The 19023-nt window shown below is 27.4% G+C and overlaps 7 protein-coding genes and 1 non-coding gene across 11 annotated transcripts; 3 read left to right on the forward strand and 5 right to left on the reverse strand.

Moving 5' to 3' along the window:
* The first annotated feature begins 300 nt into the window (after window positions 1-300).
* LOC129605331 (TIP41-like protein) lies at window positions 301-1877 on the forward strand. 2 transcript variants are annotated; one of them, XM_055515022.1, is made up of 8 exons: window positions 301-546; window positions 608-653; window positions 711-822; window positions 892-1071; window positions 1125-1189; window positions 1301-1344; window positions 1421-1582; window positions 1639-1877. In XM_055515022.1, exons 1-8 carry the CDS (start codon window positions 538-540, stop codon window positions 1726-1728), a joined length of 708 nt encoding a protein of 235 aa, XP_055370997.1. In that variant the 5' UTR covers window positions 301-537; the 3' UTR covers window positions 1729-1877. The 2 variants fall into 2 exon arrangements, with proteins under 2 accessions (XP_055370997.1, XP_055370996.1); XM_055515021.1 differs by having other exon boundaries at window positions 1125-1344.
* Window positions 1790-3211, reverse strand: LOC129605332 (COMM domain-containing protein 4). Its single transcript, XM_055515023.1, has one exon. The coding sequence runs from the start codon at window positions 3073-3075 to the stop codon at window positions 2455-2457; it is 621 nt and encodes a 206-aa protein (XP_055370998.1). The 5' UTR covers window positions 3076-3211; the 3' UTR covers window positions 1790-2454.
* Window positions 2035-2107, reverse strand: Trnaa-agc (transfer RNA alanine (anticodon AGC)). The gene has a single exon. It is a non-coding gene; the product is annotated as a tRNA-Ala (tRNA).
* A 911-nt stretch (window positions 3212-4122) lies between the features above and the next one.
* Window positions 4123-5630, reverse strand: LOC129605530 (delta(3,5)-Delta(2,4)-dienoyl-CoA isomerase, mitochondrial-like). 2 transcript variants are annotated; one of them, XM_055515349.1, is made up of 5 exons: window positions 5491-5630; window positions 5137-5314; window positions 4889-5081; window positions 4239-4772; window positions 4123-4167 (listed from the first exon to the last, which is right to left on the reverse strand). In XM_055515349.1, exons 1-4 carry the CDS (start codon window positions 5540-5542, stop codon window positions 4242-4244), a joined length of 954 nt encoding a protein of 317 aa, XP_055371324.1. In that variant the 5' UTR covers window positions 5543-5630; the 3' UTR covers window positions 4123-4167; window positions 4239-4241. The 2 variants fall into 2 exon arrangements, with proteins under 2 accessions (XP_055371324.1, XP_055371323.1); XM_055515348.1 differs by having other exon boundaries at window positions 4123-4772.
* A 961-nt stretch (window positions 5631-6591) lies between these two features.
* On the forward strand, window positions 6592-7796 carry LOC129605350 (transcriptional adapter 1-like). The gene is made up of 2 exons (XM_055515048.1): window positions 6592-7493; window positions 7561-7796. Exons 1-2 carry the CDS (start codon window positions 6664-6666, stop codon window positions 7685-7687), a joined length of 957 nt encoding a protein of 318 aa, XP_055371023.1. The 5' UTR covers window positions 6592-6663; the 3' UTR covers window positions 7688-7796.
* Window positions 7685-9411, reverse strand: LOC129605351 (delta(3,5)-Delta(2,4)-dienoyl-CoA isomerase, mitochondrial-like). The gene is made up of 4 exons (XM_055515049.1): window positions 9274-9411; window positions 8668-8845; window positions 8385-8577; window positions 7685-8329 (listed from the first exon to the last, which is right to left on the reverse strand). Exons 1-4 carry the CDS (start codon window positions 9320-9322, stop codon window positions 7799-7801), a joined length of 951 nt encoding a protein of 316 aa, XP_055371024.1. The 5' UTR covers window positions 9323-9411; the 3' UTR covers window positions 7685-7798.
* A 1701-nt stretch (window positions 9412-11112) lies between these two features.
* LOC129605496 (beta-1,4-galactosyltransferase 1) lies at window positions 11113-14743 on the forward strand. Its single transcript, XM_055515283.1, has 2 exons — window positions 11113-11242; window positions 12350-14743. The coding sequence occupies exons 1-2, from the start codon at window positions 11238-11240 to the stop codon at window positions 13395-13397; spliced, it is 1053 nt and encodes a 350-aa protein (XP_055371258.1). The 5' UTR covers window positions 11113-11237; the 3' UTR covers window positions 13398-14743.
* LOC129605495 (bifunctional 3'-5' exonuclease/ATP-dependent helicase WRN-like) lies at window positions 11317-18523 on the reverse strand. Of its 2 annotated transcripts, XM_055515282.1 has the most exons (5): window positions 18308-18523; window positions 16866-18252; window positions 16133-16800; window positions 15256-16052; window positions 11317-11718 (listed from the first exon to the last, which is right to left on the reverse strand). In XM_055515282.1, the coding sequence occupies exons 1-5, from the start codon at window positions 18387-18389 to the stop codon at window positions 11713-11715; spliced, it is 2940 nt and encodes a 979-aa protein (XP_055371257.1). In that variant the 5' UTR covers window positions 18390-18523; the 3' UTR covers window positions 11317-11712. The 2 variants fall into 2 exon arrangements, with proteins under 2 accessions (XP_055371257.1, XP_055371255.1); XM_055515280.1 differs by lacking the exon at window positions 11317-11718 and having other exon boundaries at window positions 15112-16052.
* Window positions 18524-19023: the final 500 nt, after the last annotated feature.

Consider the following 19023-nt stretch of genomic DNA (forward strand, 5'->3'; position numbering starts at 1 on the left):
CAGCTCAAAATTTTTTTTTCAAAAAATTACAAAAAAATTTAGAAGATTCTTAGATTCACCACCAAAAAAATTTGGAATAAAATATAAAACAAAAATTTCACAACAAAAAAAACTAAAACAACAATAAACTAGCACCGTGTGTAAACCCATCAATTGGAATTAACCGGTAGAAAATTGTTAAGAATTCTCAAAATAATTTAATTGTGCATTATATTGACACCGGGAAAATGACAAGCATGAATTGTCACAAATAAATATTACTAAACACACACATTATAACATATACTCTTATACCTGGCCTGTGTCTATTTCAGTTCCACAAATTATTTTTCCGACAATTTTTGTTTATTTGGTTTATTAAATTATTTTGATAAACATATTTTAAATTCATGGGTTTTTAAAAATTTGCAATAGAGTTCTACATGTTCTTGAAAAGAACCAAAAATAGCTAAAGTATTTGCCACCGAAATTTTTTTATACACATAAATATAAATCTAATCTTAAAATACTGTTTAGAAAATTTAAGCAAAAAATTAAATGGCTTACGTAAATAACGTTAATATTTTCACTAAATATATATATTTAAAATAAGTTTTTTTTATTTTAGGAAGATTGTAAAGTAACTAGACTTCCTACGGACTCTGACAACATTGGTAAATAAAAAAAATTTAGTCTTATTTTAAATTATAAATTAACTTTTTTTCTATTAGTTTTCGGGGAATGGACTATTGGTTATAGTAAATCTCACATATTGAAGAGTGTTTGCATTCGAAATGAAAACGCATGTTCCAAGGATGATCCAGACCAATGTGAATTGTGCACGTAATTTATAAAAAAGAAAATTTAACACATATAATAAATAAGTAGCCATGTATTCATTTAATTTTAAAGATATCGCAACTCTCTGGAATTACCTCATTTGCCTGATATGGTATTTCATAAAAATAAAATGTCTTTGATTCATAAATCAGGAGCAGAATTGTATTTTACACCATTAGAAGCTTTAAAATTAGTTGAAAATGGTAAACAAAGTATTCAAGTGGCTTGTGCAGACGAATGGAAAGAATCTAGGTAAGTTACCTTGTAGAGAAAAATGTATTTGTACTTATAATGAATTACTGCAGGCCAGAGCAACACCTACAAGAAAAATTTAAGCCATTTGATTGGACATTTTCAACTGACTATCAAGGTACACTAAATGAAAAATTTCGCGTTGAAGAGACTGATAAAAAAATAGATATTTTCAAATTAATGCAACAAGAAAAAATATTATTTTATCATGATTTAACTTTATTCGAAGATGAATTGCATGATCATGGTGTAGCAACACTTTCAGTAAAAATTGTAAGTTTTATTTTCTAATAAAACACAAAATTTTAAAATGTTATACATATATAATCTACATATTTTAATATTTTAGAGAGTTATGCCCTCCGGTTTTTTTGTATTGTTGAGATATTTTTTGCGTGTCGATAATGTTATGATAAAAATGAATGATACACGTTTTCATTACGAGATTGAAAATGACTTCATTTTAAAAGAATACACATCGAGGGAGGCGAAAATTGAAGAATTAAAAAATGTATAATTCAAAATAACTTATCAATTATATTATTCTTTTTAATTACTTGTTTCTAGGTACCTCCACCTTTGTTCACTATTCCAAATGAGATTGAAAAATCATTGCCAATAAGAATTAAGAAGTCCTATAAATTATTTTTCAAATAATTTTTTTCAATTTATAGTCAGATTTGATGTAAACGCATAAATTTAATTTAAAAGGCATAAATTTAATGTTTCTATATTATAATTTTATTACAATACTTTATTCTCTTTTAAAATGAAATAAAAATTTCAACTGAAAAATCTATTTGTAATTCACTTTGAATAATTTTTAATATAAGGTAGATAAGAAAATATATTCATAATTAATATGCCAAAATATATTTTTAAATAATTATCTTTGATTATTATTTAATTTATAAATATAATAACCAAAAATATTTTTCGTTAATACCATAAAAAAAAAAATATTGGAGATGCGGGGCATCGATCCCCGTACCTCTCACATGCTAAGCGAGCGCTCTACCATCTGAGCTACATCCCCGTTGTGAAAATTTAGTCAAAGTTCATATATGAATTTATATACTAAAAACAAATGATCAGATAACATTGCAATTACTATTTAACCGTAAGTATAGGAAAACAATATTTTAAAACGCTATAAATTTGTCCAATTTTAAAACAATTTTGAATTTTCACCATTATATTTTGCATCTTGTTCAACGAATAAAAAATTTCTGTATTTTTTTTCGACTCAAAATCAAACATTTATATTATGTAGGGTATATGTAATTCCTTTATTTAGATTTAGGATGTGATTTCGAGTTTCGAATAAACTTACTGAGATCAACAACATAATTTTTTTTTTAATTATATTATATTTTAAACTACCTAATTATTTTCACTACCCTCATATTTCCTTTCAAAATTATAGGAATCCATAAGGTTCCTCATCTCTTTCAAATTATTCAGTAGTATTGTGACATCTGCTTTATGAATATTTATCTTATGTGTAGTATCTTTTGGAACTCCATCATGCAATTCATCTTTTATTTTAAACTCCAAAGCACAACAATCTATTGCATCTTTATTCAACGTCCCCGATACAGAAATCAGCTCGTTAATATTAAATTTTTGTTCCAATAATTTTTTCTTAATAGGATTAACACTTTCAGCATGCACTCGACATATTGATAAAGAATGCTCTTTTGGTAACCCTAGCTGCTGTAATTCTTCATTAAATGTTGCTTCATCTGCATTATTCTCTGATGCATTTATTAATAAAAATCGAACACAAGCAATAGCTGACTTTGCTGATCTTAATCCATCATTACTCGATTCAAACATATCTTTGATTTTTTCTTCATTCCCCATGCAACCATCAATGATACTTTTGGCTACTTCTGATGCTAGTATTCTTAGTTTTATCGCGCTTAGAGTTGACAAAGTGCAATGTATTTCTGACAACACCCAATCTGGACAGTCACAATCACCACAAAAACGAAATTTCATATTGATTTTCTACTCTACGGGTCTTTTTTCCGTGAAAGTGACTAATATTTTTTGTTTCTTGTTTTCATCAATTCAATGTCTATTGATAATGACAACAGCTTCTTTATAAAAAGCTACATTTTCTTAAATCTGCAGAATTGAGTTCATACATGCTATTATTTTATTGTCAATTTGACATTTATTGCTCAGAGCTTTGAAAATGGAATTGAAACATTCAAATCATAAGTGGAAAGAATACATGAGAATTTAAGGAGCATCAATCTGTCGATTTATTATATTTTTCGATTCTGTTTAATGTTATAATTCAAATCGATATGAAATTTATCTTGCCTAATAGCCTGAACTTGTATCTCGCTTTTTTATTCACTTTCAAATCAGAGTTCTCAGATTACTCATTTTTTCAATTGGATTTTTGCATTTTTTCTCAAATTAACGACTAAACGTCTCACTTTTAAAAACAATAGTGAATAAATTTTGTATGCATTCTAGAAAAATACCGAGACACGCAATGCACAACACAAATAATTCTTCTCACTCGAAAATCACATTATACAAGTACCTATATGGTAGCTACTCACTTTATTCTGACTTTCTGAGTAAAATAGCGAGATTTACGATCAGAATGTGAATTTGTATTTTGAAAAATTCGGTGCAATTGACGGAACTGCTGAGTTGCAAAGTTCAGTGCAATTGACTAAAAGTTTCTGGTTGCATAAAGGAAAAGTGGTACCAAAATGTTAAAAAGATGGGTTGATTTGAATGGATAAAAAAAGGGGAGTATTTTTGACCACTTTATTTTTAATTACAAAATCGTAAATGCTTTACTTAATTTTGTAGAAATGACTAATGACGATCTGAAATGTATCAGAAATAACAAGGAAAATTGTTGAAGTCCGATTTGAAGGAAATTGCAATTTCAACCAGAATAAATTAGAATCAATGTTTTATTTTTTCACATTTTGAATTTGAAAATTATATTTACTGACTGTTCGAAGAGATTTTCATTTCAAAACATTTAGGGCAACTAATCTACTCAAAATGCAAAGGTAAACCCGTAAAAAATATAATTATCACTTGAAATTTCACATGTTGCTAAATGTACATAGAAAATATGAAATGAATTAGTAGTATTATAATGTAACAAACTTTATGATATTATTTACTTTTTAAAGCTTAGAGAAAATGGCTTTTTCAGATTTAGTTAATTGTGCTGTTGTTGCTTCCAAGAAATCTTCGCTTAACAAAAGTAAACTATTCATTTCTCTAATTTGATCTAAACCTTCTTGATTACTATGATCCAGCGAATAAATTAGACTCTTTTTTGTAGCTTGAACTGCCACTGGACTTTTCTCTGCTATAGATTCTGCCAAGTCTAATGCACCTTTCAATAAATCATCTTTTGTTTCAAATACGTTAGAGATCATTCCACAATTAAAAGCTTCTTGACTCAAAAATTTTCGACCGGTAAAACAAAGTTCACGAACTAAACTTTGACTTCCAATAACCTTTGGTAATCTTTGTAAGGTACCAACATCAGCTGCCATACCGATTTGAACCTCTTTTACTTGAAACCAAGCATCTTGTGTACTATAACGGATATCGGCAGCAGTAATTAAATCAACTCCAGCTCCAATACAAGCGGAATGGACTGCAGCGATGACTGGCTTTGTACATACTTCTAATGACGTGATGGCATCCTAAAAGTACATATGTATCAATGCTAAGCCCAAATTCACAATACACCATGTTTATCAACTTTTCAGGTATCTAAGCTTATGCATACTAGTTTCTAAAACGAAGATATTTTATATACCTGATATAATTTAATTAACCGGCTCATTAATAATCCTTTTCTAGCAAAGTCCTCGATTTCACCAAGTTCCTGACCCAATGCTATCATACTATTTAAATCAATTCCAGCAGTAAAAACTTTCCCGGCACCTGATAGAATAATTACTCGACACTCTGGATTTATACTTAGAGAATCAAAGCACTCTTTGATTTCCCTAAAACGTTACTTTAATTTAAAATATTTTATCTTGTTTAATATCAGACACTTACATCCACATTTCTTTACTAAATGCATTCAACTTTCCAGGTCGATGCAATTCAACATGAAAAATGTATGGTTTTGGAACTGTTACAACTAAATTCTTTAGGTGTTTGACATCTTTTTCGCTCGAGGATGGAATTATTTTAGAGGATAACATTTTGGAACTTCCAGATGTCGTCAACGAAGCTAAAAACAAGAAAAAATATATATGGAATACCGCTTTACATAATTTTACTTAATTACAAAAGTTTTTAAGTTAATGCTGATTTCTAAAATTCAACTAGGTATATTTTTAAAGAAACAAGAAAGTGTTTCACTGTAACTTTTTTTTTTCTAAAAGTTAATATTTATTAAAGTTTTACCTGTTAGATTCCGAAACATATGTTTTGTTGTTTTAAAACTGTTCAGAGCCATTTAATAACAATTAACGTCCAAAGTACACAAACCTTAAAATGAAAGTACAGATGAACTGATAATTTGACATTGGGTTTGGTAACTAATGTAAATACATAATAAAGCTAATATAAATAAAAAACAGCAGCTCAAATTAATATAACAGGGATAATTCGATCCAAATATTGGTGAAACTATGGGTTTTCACCAATATGTATAAAGCATAGACTGCCAGTCTATATTAAAGATATTAAAGACTACCGGTACGGTAGTCCGGTTAGGCGGTACGCCTAAATAAGAAATTAGATTATCTCAGAATACTTCTCCATCAAAACATTTTTAATAGTAATTTGAATTGGTTTTGATTCTGAAAATATAAAACATTTTTAGGATTTTTAATGGCGGAATGCGAAATTTGAAAATCAAATTTCCCCTTTTATGAAACTTAAAATGTATTACGCAATTGTTCATTCACTGTTGTCTCGTGATACAACTGTGTGGATTTTAAGTGACACACTTGAGGCTTTTTGATTCTGTATTTCTGCAAAACAAAATTTTACAGAGAAATTTCTATGTGTTGTTTGATATACAAATATTTTTTGAACAAAACGTTCCCTACATATAAGCCTAATGAAGCAATATATATGTACATAATATATTAAAAGGTTTGGTTCGCCTCAATATTGAATTGTTTGAATTGAATTAATTAAAAAAAAATGGATTAAAGACTTTTATGTCAATAATGTGAAGAGCGCCATGTTAATGTTCATATATTTTTAATCGCACTTATAGTTGAATGAAACAGATAACAACTATGAAAGAATGCATATAAACAAAGATTCAATAACGTTGAAAAATTCAGTTAAAAAATTGAGACGCTGTCTTTAAAAAAAAACGCAAAAATATGAAAGGAAATTTGAAAAATTCTACGCGAATTCGCTTGCGATTAATGTTATTTTGACACCTAGTTGAAAAAAAAAATAATAATTTATTAACATGACAGTTGAAACTGGCATCGTTAATAAAATATGTCATATTTTATGACATTCCTACTTTCATTAAACTATTAAAACAAGTTATTGATTTACATTTTACAAATAAAATTAAACTTAATTTTATTGCTGAATTTAAAAATCGAAGAAATGGGTGATTTAAATGAAAAAGTGTTAACTGCAAAAAATGCTTTAACTGTTGCTCTTGGTGATAATACTCAAAAGTATTTTAACAATATGAAGTTTTGGTTTCGTAAAAAATGGTCAAAAGAAGAGTTTGATATCGCTTGTCGAAAATTATTAACGCCAGACAAAATACATTTGCATAATCAATTTCTTTTGGCTATATTGAATAAAATAGATGCTTTTCAACCTGGAGCGGTTGCTTTGCAAAACTCTACAAAGTTTAGCAATAGAATTAAACAAGAAACAAATAGCAGTAGCGGTCCCAGTGAAAGTAAAAAACGTAAAAAAAGCTCAAGAAGTGGAAATGACAGATCATTTGAGTCTTATGACTTTTGCGATTTCCTAAAAGATGATAACATGGACACAATTATTAAACCACCACCTAACTGCATGGACTATAACAATCAATCAGTACAGCAACAAAGATATTGTGCCCAAGAATTGTTTTTGCCAGATACTGGTTTTATTATGGGCAGATTACTTGTAGGTGCTTGGGAAAATGGTTTAGTAAACGCTGAAGATGTTGCGGCTGAATATATAGCAATGGCAGTACAAGTTTTATTGAAAAATATACTCACAGCCGTTATTACTAAACGGAAACATTATAAAGTTAATTCAGATGGAAAATATTTTTATGATATTGGAACTCCAATCAAAGATCCTTTTTTAAAAAACACTATATCCAGACAGAAAATCGACGACGCACCATTGGAATTAGACAGAGAAATCACCTCTGCGCATTTATTACGCAGAAATAATGATGATGTCATATTTTTGTCAGCTTGTGAGGAATTGTAAGTGTATTATATGATTTTCTTTAACATATTATAATTAGATTTTCTTTATTTTACATATGTTAAGGTATCCGATAAGAAAGAGACTTATAACAGTTCCTGATCTTTATAGAGCGTTACAGGATAAAAATATAATACCGTCCCATACGGTTTATGCTGTTAACATGGAAAGAATTGCACAAATGCTACAGTAGTATGTAAAAAATTATGTATTAAGTAATATATAAAAAGCAACATTGGCAAAAGTAATAATGTTCTCATAACATTCATATAAAAAATACAAACACATTATTGTCATTATAGTTTTATAATTTCGAAAAAGTTGGCTTGTCGGATTTGGTGAGTTGGGCTGTTGTCGCTTCCAAAAAATCCTCACTTAACAATTGTAAACTGTTTATTTCTCTAATTTGATCTAGCCCCTCCTGATTTGTATGCTCTAAAGAATAAACCAAATTCTTTTTTGTAGCTTGAACCGCTACTGGGCTTTTTTCTGCAATCAATTCTGCCATTGATATGGCACCTTCCAGTAGTTTATCTTTTGTATCATAAACTTTTGACACCATACCAGATTCATAAGCTTCTTTGCTGAAAAATTTTCTTCCAGTATAACAAAGTTCTCGAACTAAACTCTGACTACCAACTGCTTTGGGCAGTCTCTGCAATACACCAATATCGGCCGCCATACCAATTTCAACTTCTTTTATTTGGAACCAAGCATCTTGTGTGCAGTAGCGGATATCTGCGGCACTAACCAAATTAATTCCGGCCCCAACACAAGCTGAATGAATCGCTGCTATTACGGGTTTTGAACATGTTTCTAATGAGCTTATTACATCCTGCAATATATCATTTTTATTCACATAGAAATTTTCATGAAGCTATACGCCTAACCTGATACGTCTTAACAATTCTGCTCATCAGAATTCCTTTTCGGGCAACATCGTCCACTTCGGCTAGTTCTTGAGCTATTACCATCATGCTACTTAAATCTATTCCAGCACTGAATATTTTTCCTGCAGCTGATAAAACAATTACTCTACAATCAGGATTTATGCTAAGAGAGTCGAAGCAATGTTTAATTTCCCTTTCAAATGAAAAAAAAAAAATTTTTTTAATATGTAGCAATTCGATGTACAATGTAGATAATGTAACGTAATTTGTTAAAAAATATTACATCCACATTTCCTTATTGAATGCATTTAACTTATTAGGACGATGCAATTCGACATGAAAAACGTAAGGTTTTGGAATTGTTACACGAATGTTTTTTAAATGATCCACATCATCATTTGTGGAAGTGGGTATCATCTTGGAAGATAATCCTCTGGTAATTTTGAATCGTGTTACTGAAACTTAAAAAAGAATTGTTTGAGCATGATGTAAGTAAGTAGATTTACTGTAATTGTGTATATAATGTATTGATTTATTTAAAGAGCTAAAGAATTCCAGGTAGGTGTTACAAACTTTAATTGCTTGCTAGGGCTTATTTTGAAAGTCGTCTTAAAATATTATATAATATAAATAGGTATGTACAGTGCAGAATTAGTGAACTATTAACTCCTTAAAGCATTGCAAAACATACGTATGTTACGCATGTAAACAACACAACGGTTTACCGAAATATTTATGTAATAATGCAAAAAAAATACTTTGTTATGTATTTGTTTACATATTTACATTGTGTACATAAGTATGTACGTATTATTTTTGTAAATAACAATAGGTCATTAACCCCACATAATGAGTTTTTTAAGGTACAATTCGTTAATTTTTTATTTACCTAAGCTACGACAAATATTTTTTGTAATATTAAAGTTTACCAAATTCATTTTTTAATAAAATTATAATAACTTTTTTAAAAACAAATGATAAAAATACAATTTAAACAAGGCAACAAATCTCGAAAGTTCAAGGTACAACAATAAAAAAAAAAAAAACAAACAGAAGCAGTTATGACATTCGAAAATTAACGCTGTTCAATGTGTGAAATTGAAAATTCTGCAGTTTGTTTCATAATCACGACTGACAGCAATATTTTTTATGTCAAGTTCACTCATATCATCCAATAATTTCTTTTCCAATATACATATTCCTTTTAAGTTTTTTGAAAATTGGTGGTACAGTTTCAAAAAACTGCCATCATTCTGGAAAATTTATTTAGGAAAAATTGATTTAATTGATTGTTATTGCCACTGAAATCGGGAATGCATTTACCAAAAGAATGCAAATGTATTTACATTATGTACAAAGTCTTCAATTTTCCCCGATGAGGAACTGTCAACCTCTCTTAAGAGCTAGGACTATATTTTTTTTAGTTTTTACAGGTCATATAAAGCAATTATATGTGTTCAGATAATCTTTTGAGATAACTCGAAATAAAAAAAAATTATTGAAATTGGGTATTGATACTTCATAAAAATTTATACATCCTTCGCAAATCTATTTTTTTAAGCCTTAAATATAATCAAATGTATTTTAAAAATCTTGTCATAAAAAATATTACATTTCAGTTAGTATAATTTTGTTGTAGTGAAATTTTGAAGTGCATCATTGCATCCTTATTAATAACTTTAATGTTGTTAAATTAACAACTTTAATGTTGCGCTTACTTCGTCATTATTTTAATTTATTTTAATTAATTATTTTAGTAGCCCTAACGTAAAATTAATTTAACTTACATGTAACAGTGTCATCTAAATTCGATTTTCAATTATGCTCTTAATTATGTCCATTTTTCTTAAGAAATCATTCAAACGTTCAAAGCAAATATAAAACAAAACTAAAATTTTTAATACTTAAAGTATATGTAAGTATTAAATAAAAATTTAAGTCATTTGAAAACTGTTTATTGCAGCAGTCTATACAATATCACACTGCAGTACATACTAGAAAAATAAATTTAATCTAAAATGCGAAATCTCGCAGAGGAAAATCAATTATCATATTATATAAATAAAATGCAATTTTGAAGCGAGAAGTTTTTTGTATTGCATATTATATTTTTCCTACTGGTTTAATTATCACCTTTATTCATGTTTTTTTATTTCAGATGATTGCTTTGTACAATCATTTTAGTATAGCAAAATAAATATACTTTAGCCAACTAACGTAGGTGTCAGTTACACTAACTAAAACCGTCATTATTTATAGATAGAAGGGTAAGGAAAAAGAAAGAAGGAGTAAGAAAAAATAATATTAGAATTAATTTAATATTAATAAGTAATTTAAAAATTTAAACATCTAAAACCAAATGCATACGACCACTGTATGCCGAGTTAATAGAAAGCGTTACATAAGCTAGGAATTAAGTAAACAAAAATAATGCTATTGTAAAGTCTAGTGTTTTACTTTTATTTCATTAATTATTTATTTCTTTTTCGTTGTGTTAATTAAATAAACTTAAGTAAATAAACCAGATAGAAAATTGTTAAGAAATTATATCAGTACATATATTATTTGTATATAAACCATGAACTTTGATCATTAGATCTTTATCATTGAGATGATGCAGTTTTGTCAAATTATTTTTCCTTGGTTAAATAGGGAAATTGGTAAACGATGGTAGTACTTGTTTTTGTTAATGCGGCTGCTAATTTCAATTGTCAAAAATCAGATTTTTCTTAATACAAAAAACATCAATAAACAGCTTCAAAGCAGTAAAATTCAAAAATTTTCAATTATTGAAAGTTTAGGATTTAAAAAATTTTTAAAATTTATTTTTAGGTGTCAATTATAATATGGATTATGAGGTAAATTATTTTTTAAGGCAACTTTAATCAGAATTTTCATTAAAAGATCGGCTATATATACTTACATACATACATATAACTATGTGGCATAAAAAATTTGGGTGCCGTGAAAAAATTAAATGTGGAGTTTATGCAACTCTTATACAGTCATTTTAAATCTAAATTCGAATTTGAAGTTGATGTAATTTGAAAAATTAAAGGAACCTACCTATTTGGGCTTTTGCATATTCAGTACGTTGATATATGTAACTCCTTATTTACAATGTTTTTTATTGAAATTTTCTACATTAACGGGTAGGTACATACGTATTCTTATTTATTATAGGATCCTATTTAAATGTAATATGCTTAAATTTCTTACAATGTCATGGTACAAATTTTGTTTTCGTAAACTTCACAAATGCAACGTAAAATCAATAAAATTATATTGATTGCGATAATGACGCTTTTAGGTACTCAGTCCCATATCCTTACTGCTAAAAATAAATTGTTATTAGTAAATTGGTTTGATTAAATTTTTAAAATCAATTAAATATTTTCCATTTTGTATAATGCCGAAATATGCATGGTATATGAATTGAATATTAGTAAAATGATGGAAACGTGCCAACATCTAGAAATTTTGTTCTTACTTTTTCATATTGATTGGTTTTTTTTGTAATAATATTAAAATTATTTATTACATACAACTGCTCTGTGTATTTATTAAATATTTGACAAAAAAAAAAAAAAAAATTAAAATTTCAAAGGTAAAGTTAGACTGGCTTTATTTTTTCGTAATATCCTCCAAAGTACCTATCGACCTACCTACCTACCTGAAAAAATCAAGTGTTAGCACTCTTATCTTCTTATTCAATTAATTGTATTACATTGTTCAACAAAACTATCTGATTGTATAATGTCCGAAGATTAAGCTTATCTATTAAACTCTTTTGATTTTTAGGATTTTACCGTAATTTGTTTTCAGATAAGATAAGCATGTGAAAATTTTTTGTAAGAGTATTGCTTATTACCGAAGCCACTATAAAAATTTAAAGTGCTTTTAGTTTTTTTTTTTAACGGTAACTATTGCTTCTTAATTAAATTTCTTTTTCCGTTTACTTTTAGATATAGAAATATTGTAGATTCACGTCTTCCCCGATCGAAATTAGTCAAAAATAGGGGCATATTATTACATTTTTTCATTATGTTAACAAGAAAAGTGTTAAAAAAATTTTCTAGTCCATCAATAATAGGATATATTGCAGCAACTATAATACTTATTATAATAATATGGCCAGATCGTTATGCAAAATATTATGAATATATTGAAGCAAAAGATGTATATGATAATTTAGTGCCTGAAACAACTAGTAATATTTCTTTGGAACGTTTAATAGCGTGCGAATATGATGATATTATATTTGATAATGATTATTTATTTACGCAAACATATCGTTCACAATTATTTAATAGCGATGAAATACGTTTAGGTGGTGAATATACATCAGATGAATGCCGTCCGAAATTTAGTAGTGCCATAATAATACCATATCGTAAAAGAGAAGAGCAATTGCATTCATTTTTAATTTATATGCATAATTTTTTACGTAAGCAACGTATACATTATAGAATATTTTTAATTGAACAATATGATGAAAAACCATTTAATAGAGCAAAATTATTTAACATTGGTTATGAAATGGCTATAAAATTTGGATTTCCATGTTTGATATTACATGATGTTGATTTAATGCCTATGAGTTTAGGTCAAATATATGCATGTACCGAGCAACCACGTCACATGTGCTCAAGTTTAGATAAATTTCGTTATAATTTACCATATTTAGGTTTATTTGGTGGAGCTGTTGCAATACGAACTGAGCAATTTAAATTCGTAAATGGTATGTCAAATTTATTTACTGGTTGGGGTGGTGAAGATGATGATTTTTATGGACGATTAAAAGCAAAAAATATTGAAATTTGTCGATTTTCACCAGATTTCAGCAAATATATAATGCTTAGGCATGGTATTGAAGAGCCAAATGAAGAACGTATGGATTATTTACATAGTGGACCAAAACGTTATCATACCGATGGATTAAATTCTTTAAAATATAAATTAGTTGATATTAAATTACATAGTTTATTTACTCATGTTTTAGTTGAAACATAAAAAAGTATTGTAGTTATTAGTGTTAGTTTTTTCTTTAAATAAGTTAGAAAGCTTTAATATTTAAATTTATTTAAAATTTTACGATATTTGTAGAAAATAGTATGATATTAAAATTATGTATTATTAGAAAATAATACATTATTAATGATTTTACCATAAAGAAAAAAAATAATATTAACTTTTAGCTACAAAAGTAGTATTCTGAATCTCAATTCTTGGTCAAAGAAATGTTGCCTTTAAAAAATACTCTATTGGAAACAATGAGAGGCTAAAGTTAAGTACTAAAATATTTATATTTAAGGGCTTAAAATCTTAAATTGTATTTTATTAAGTACATCTTACTACTTTTTAGATTATAGTAATTAGTGAGTTATTGATAAAACAAAATAGCTATTACTTAATTAATTCTTAAAATAATATGATAAAAAAAATTCCAAAATTTAATTTTATTTTTAAGATCATATAGATACAACAATGCTGTTTTGCATATTTAGTTAAATAATTGAGGTTTGAGTTGAAGTAAAATATTTGATGTTTTGATTTAAATTAAAAAAAGAAAACTTTCGCGTAATTGATATTAATTTGAAACTATGTTTTATTAGAATAAATGAATTATATAATAATTTTAATAGCTTAAATGAGCGTTCAATTTAGTGTAGAATAGTCAAAATTTACAATTTTTAGTCCCACATTTATTTTTGGTAAATATATTTAGGCTTTTTAAATCAGAGCGAACCTTGAGTGCCATAACGATTAATTTCTATCAAATATTAACTTAAATTAATTTAAAATTGTTATGAAAGGTAAAATTGCTTTTTTTTTTTTAAACAAATGCAAAATTATTTAATATTATATTAAAAAAAATTAATAGACCAAATTATTTCTCATTTTAACCTTTATTTGAGGGCAAAACCCAAAAAATATTTATTTTAAAATTTGTAGGTACGTATTTTGTTTATTTTTTTTCTTTTGTAAGAGTAATTTTGTAAATTTCCGATTGGGGCTGTGTTTATTTATTATTTTATTTTATTTATCCGCTTTTGCATATTTTAAACATAAATAAATTTTAAAAGACATAAGAAATCAAAGAATCAAAATTGCTTTAAAGTTTTTAGATAAAAAAAATTTATAAAATTTTTCAAAGAAAAATTGTAGCAAAAATTTCTATGTAGAAAAGCGGCCTTAATTTTATGATTCATTGCTTTTAGAAAATGCTAAAATCAGTTATTTTTACATAATAAATCAATAACAAGTAAAATAAATTTAAAGTTGTTTTATTCGATTTATTTAACTACAAATGTTGTAATGCACATCTTTGGAAACGTATTTTTAAAGCAGAATTTAGTAAATATAGGAAGTTTATTTTTTTATTTTTATATGCCTAGTAATAAAATTTTTGAATTATAAAAACCTGAAACCAACTGAATGAAGCAATTTTTTTTAACACAGACAAGTTATATTTTATTGTAAGTAAATATATTAAAAATTTCAGAACATACATATTTATTTTATATTTTCCATTTTAATTTTGGCAATTAATGAAAGATAAAACAAGAAATGAATTAAGAAGTCAATACTTGCTATGATTGTCAATAATCATTAATATACAATTTTTAGGACTACCTCCTAATTGTTATTAATTCCAAATTATTATAGACTACTAGAATTTCAAAAGAGAATATATTCATAAGCAAAATTAATTGGACACTCGTAATCGAATTTAAATAAGCTATATTTTCTTGGATAATAAATTATTTAACATAATTGAATTTCAAAGTAGTTTTTAACTTCTTATATGGAAATATTTATAAAAATTAAATAATTTTAACAAAAATATTTTTATATTTTAACGGCTTACTTTTATTTTGGGGTTTTCATCACTGCTACTACTACTTTCGTCCTCATAAATAAATGCTTTTCTTTTAACATTAATTTTCCGTTTTTTAGGAATCATTTGAGTTTTAGTTATATTATCTACCTGTTCTGTATCAATTGTAATAATTTTATTTGGATTAAGGTTTTCCGACACTTTTTCATTGCCATATTCTGTTTGTAAAGCATCAATAGCCCAATTTAATTCACTATTTTCATTGAAATATTCAATATTTTTATTATCTTCAGTGTTTGTCACCAAACTGATTGAGTTTTGATTTATTGAATTACTTGCTATTGATATTTCGTTATCTATTTTATTAAAATCTAAATCATCTTCTAAACTCCAATCTAAAACATCGTTATTTTTGGAAATTTCTTGATTTTTTCTTGAAATTTCACTATTGTTGATATTATCGTCTGGATCTTTAAATGTAACATTTTTTTCTTTTAAATGATCTCTTATTTGATGATAATTCAATACAAATTTAATCATGTCGTATGTTATAGTTGGGGGGCATTTTTCTTTAAGAATTTTCAACTGAGGATTTTTTGTATTAAGAGATCTATATGTAGAAGTTATTATATCAAAATTTGTATCAGAAACACCCAATCTATTCAATTGCTTTTTTTCATAAATAAGTCCGTGTTTGATTGCTTCACTAAGATAATTGGAAACTGTAGATTCCGTTATATGACGAATTTGAGAAATTATTTGGATAGATTTGCCTGATTTAAATAAATCAAAAGTTTGCAATATTGTTGTGGTTAAAGGTTTCAAATCTAGAATTGTAAAACAAGTTTTTTCAAAATTTAACTTTAATTATCAGACGAAATATGATAGATCTAAAAAAAGTACTTACTTGGTAATGGATGCTCGTCGAGCAAATCAGCTATAGTTTTATCTTTTTTTTCGGAATTGATATCTTCAGAAGGCAACAAAAAATTTTTTGATTCTAGAATGCAATTAATAAAAGCTGGTCCAAATTTAACAACTTTTATTTCAGATACACCATCCAGTTGAGCAGCTCTAAATTCATCTAAGTTAAGAGGACATTTTTGAGCTAACTGATGGATAGCTTTATTAGATATTATCATATAGGGCATAACATCTAAAGAACTAGCGAATGAAGATCTAACTTTAAAAAGTTTTGACACTAGATTTTCAATTGAATTCTTTTCTTCTTTCTTCATATTTAAGTTTAAAATTTTTGAACCGGATTGCGTGTTGGAACAAGGTAACCCCATTGTATTTTTTCTTTTCAATTGGAAGAATTTGTGCATTGATTTCGATGGCTTGAGTAAAACTTTTTCTTTTGGATTAGTATCTAACCATTTCTTACCGCGGTCCGTCATTGTTAAAACATGTATAAATTTTAAGTGCTTATTTCGACCGAAATTCGATTGAGGATTTTTCTCACTAAGAGGTCTTTTTACTATAAAACCATTGAATTCTAACATGTCTGCTAATATTTTATAGTAATCTTCTGTTCGGTGTTTACCAACGCCGAATAAGCTGTTTTCAAAAAGTCTACAATATTTTCATTAAGTTAGTTATTTTAAAGCTAAACAATTGTAGTTGCAATTTATTTTTACCGTTCTCCTAGAGATTTCCTTTTATTTCCTTTTAAAAAATGAATTATGTTTGTTACACCTTTCCATCCTCCCATTAACTCAGTGACACTCAAAAAATTTTGAGTATCATCCGTAAAGTCACAAAGGCCATCAGAATTGATTTCTTCATATACTTCCGATAAGTTTCCACTTTCAGAAGTATTTTTACAATTATCACAACAATATTTTCTTTTCTTAGGTAAAATTACATTATCGCCTTCAAAGTACTTCAATATGAAATCTCTTCTGCACGTGGATAAACTACAGTATTCTCTTATCTTTAACGAAAGATCTCTTTGAATATCTTTGAAAATCGTTGAACCTGTGGATTGTGATATAAAGAGATCATGTAATTTCCAATCTTGATCTGAAAAAAACGCATAGCATTTCGAATGTAAACCATCTCTTCCCGCTCTTCCAACTTCTTGATAGTAACTTTCCATATCTTTTGAAATTCCATAATGAATTACAACACGAATATCCGGCTTATCAATACCCATACCGAAAGCTACTGTAGCAACAATTACTCTGATCTCATCATGGACAAAATCTTCATGTACTCGTTTCCTTTCTTTTAGAGATAAACCTGCGTGGTATGGCTTACATTTTACGCCATTAGATTGTATAATTTCACTTAGTTGTTCAGTCTTTTTTCTAGTTAAACAATAAATAATTATACTTCCCGTTTGTACTGATTTAATTAGCCGCTCAATATCTTTCCAAACGCCAATAGAACTTTTTCGTGCAACATTAAATTCTAAATTTGGTCGGTCAAATCCCGTACATACCATTTGAGGGTTTTTTAACTTTAGTATAGTACAAATATCAGTTCGAACTTTTTCCGTTGCTGTAGCAGTCATTGCCAAAATAGGTACATCTGGTACGCATGATTTAATGAAGCTTAAACTTTTAAAAGCTGAACGGAAATCGTGACCCCACTTGCTAATGCAGTGTGCTTCATCTATCGCAATTAATGATAATTTCGGACTAAGCTTTAATAAAAATTCACGGCCCAACGAACCAGTTAAAAATTCTGGAGTGCAATAAACTAAATTATATTTGAATTCTAAAACATCATCTAATATCGATTTGGTTTTTTGTGCTGAACCTAGAAGGCATGATTTTATGTTTGAAATAGTTAATGAGAGAACTTGATCCTCCATTAAGGATATTAATGGAGATACAACTACAGTAATTGTATTTAAATACACTGAAACGAATTGGTAGCACAAAGATTTTCCATATCCTGTTGCCATTACTACACAATTATCTCTTTTATCGAGCATTACAGAAGAGATAACTTTCCACTGCATTGGTCGAAAGTTGTTGTGTCCAAAATTTTCCTTCAAACATTTAATGTATTGAGAATCTTTAAGATTTTTAGTATTAATACTAAATACATTTATATGGGCAACTTTACCTACCTATCTCGTTGCTAGAAACACTTTCAAGCGAAAAATTTTCAAAGTCTTCATTGTCACCAAAAAAATCATCCATGACTTCCATTAAATTAATTTTACTTAGCAGAACAGTTTTATTTTGCAGTTTTATAACCAATGTCTTTTTATATTGTTTTACATTTAACAAACTATTTCAAATTACAAATGTGAACTGTTTACATTTTACAATTACGTATAAAATAAATTTCCCTTTATTCGAAGCGCCAATTTTAAGTTTTGACAGTTTGTCAAAATAAAACCAAAAACGTTTTGCTGTTTACATATGGGTAGCGCATATGACGTTTTTTTAAGTGAAAATATTTTAATATTTGATTTAAAACAAAATTTTTAATACAAAAAGCAATAATTTAATAAACTTATGGAAATTTAAGTATTTCTAATAAACAACATATTTAAGGAAAAAATGGGAAAAAATATTGTTTGGATTAGCTATTCACGTGCGCCCCAAAAATTTTTCGTTTAATTGCTTCATTTATACTAAAGGAAAATTGGGATTACCGCTTAATTTTGGCCAATCTGCAACGTGCGTATTGGCGTTCATTCTTGCGTGCGTTAATTCTGGCGTAATCTGCAACGGAAAATTGCTCTTGTTCTGATTTCACCTTCAGGAACCATAAATGCATTACAATATCCTTTAATGTAATTAAATAAAGCATATTATGAATAAAAATAGAACTTCA

This window comes from Condylostylus longicornis, unplaced genomic scaffold, assembly GCF_029603195.1.
Source record: "Condylostylus longicornis isolate FDR11 unplaced genomic scaffold, ASM2960319v2 ptg000013l, whole genome shotgun sequence".
In the NCBI taxonomy this organism is placed as follows: Eukaryota; Metazoa; Arthropoda; class Insecta; order Diptera; family Dolichopodidae; genus Condylostylus; species Condylostylus longicornis.

Excerpts from the sequence above, each read along its gene's own strand:
- LOC129605331 (XM_055515021.1), top strand. Across the intron at positions 1,072-1,124 it reads GACGAATGGAAAGAATCTAG|GCCAGAGCAACACCTACAAG; the intron begins GTAAGTTACCTT and ends GAATTACTGCAG. Across the intron at positions 1,345-1,420 it reads CAACACTTTCAGTAAAAATT|AGAGTTATGCCCTCCGGTTT; the intron begins GTAAGTTTTATT and ends TTAATATTTTAG.
- LOC129605332 (XM_055515023.1), bottom strand. The coding sequence starts at position 3,075 with ATGAAATTTCGTTTTTGTGGTGATTGTGACTGTCCAGATTGGGTGTTG.
- LOC129605530 (XM_055515349.1), bottom strand. The coding sequence starts at position 5,542 with ATGGCTCTGAACAGTTTTAAAACAACAAAACATATGTTTCGGAATCTA. Across the intron at positions 5,315-5,490 it reads TATGTTTCGGAATCTAACAG|CTTCGTTGACGACATCTGGA; the intron begins GTAAAACTTTAA and ends TCTTGTTTTTAG. Across the intron at positions 4,773-4,888 it reads GGTTAATTAAATTATATCAG|GATGCCATCACGTCATTAGA; the intron begins GTATATAAAATA and ends ATGTACTTTTAG.
- LOC129605350 (XM_055515048.1), top strand. The coding sequence starts at position 6,664 with ATGGGTGATTTAAATGAAAAAGTGTTAACTGCAAAAAATGCTTTAACT. Across the intron at positions 7,494-7,560 it reads TTGTCAGCTTGTGAGGAATT|GTATCCGATAAGAAAGAGAC; the intron begins GTAAGTGTATTA and ends ACATATGTTAAG.
- LOC129605351 (XM_055515049.1), bottom strand. The coding sequence starts at position 9,322 with ATGAATTTGGTAAACTTTAATATTACAAAAAATATTTGTCGTAGCTTA. Across the intron at positions 8,846-9,273 it reads AAATATTTGTCGTAGCTTAG|TTTCAGTAACACGATTCAAA; the intron begins GTAAATAAAAAA and ends TTCTTTTTTAAG. Across the intron at positions 8,330-8,384 it reads GAATTGTTAAGACGTATCAG|GATGTAATAAGCTCATTAGA; the intron begins GTTAGGCGTATA and ends GATATATTGCAG.
- LOC129605495 (XM_055515280.1), bottom strand. The coding sequence starts at position 18,389 with ATGGAAGTCATGGATGATTTTTTTGGTGACAATGAAGACTTTGAAAAT. Across the intron at positions 18,253-18,307 it reads TGTTTCTAGCAACGAGATAG|ATTCTCAATACATTAAATGT; the intron begins GTAGGTAAAGTT and ends AAAATCTTAAAG. Across the intron at positions 16,801-16,865 it reads AGGAAATCTCTAGGAGAACG|ACTTTTTGAAAACAGCTTAT; the intron begins GTAAAAATAAAT and ends AAAATATTGTAG.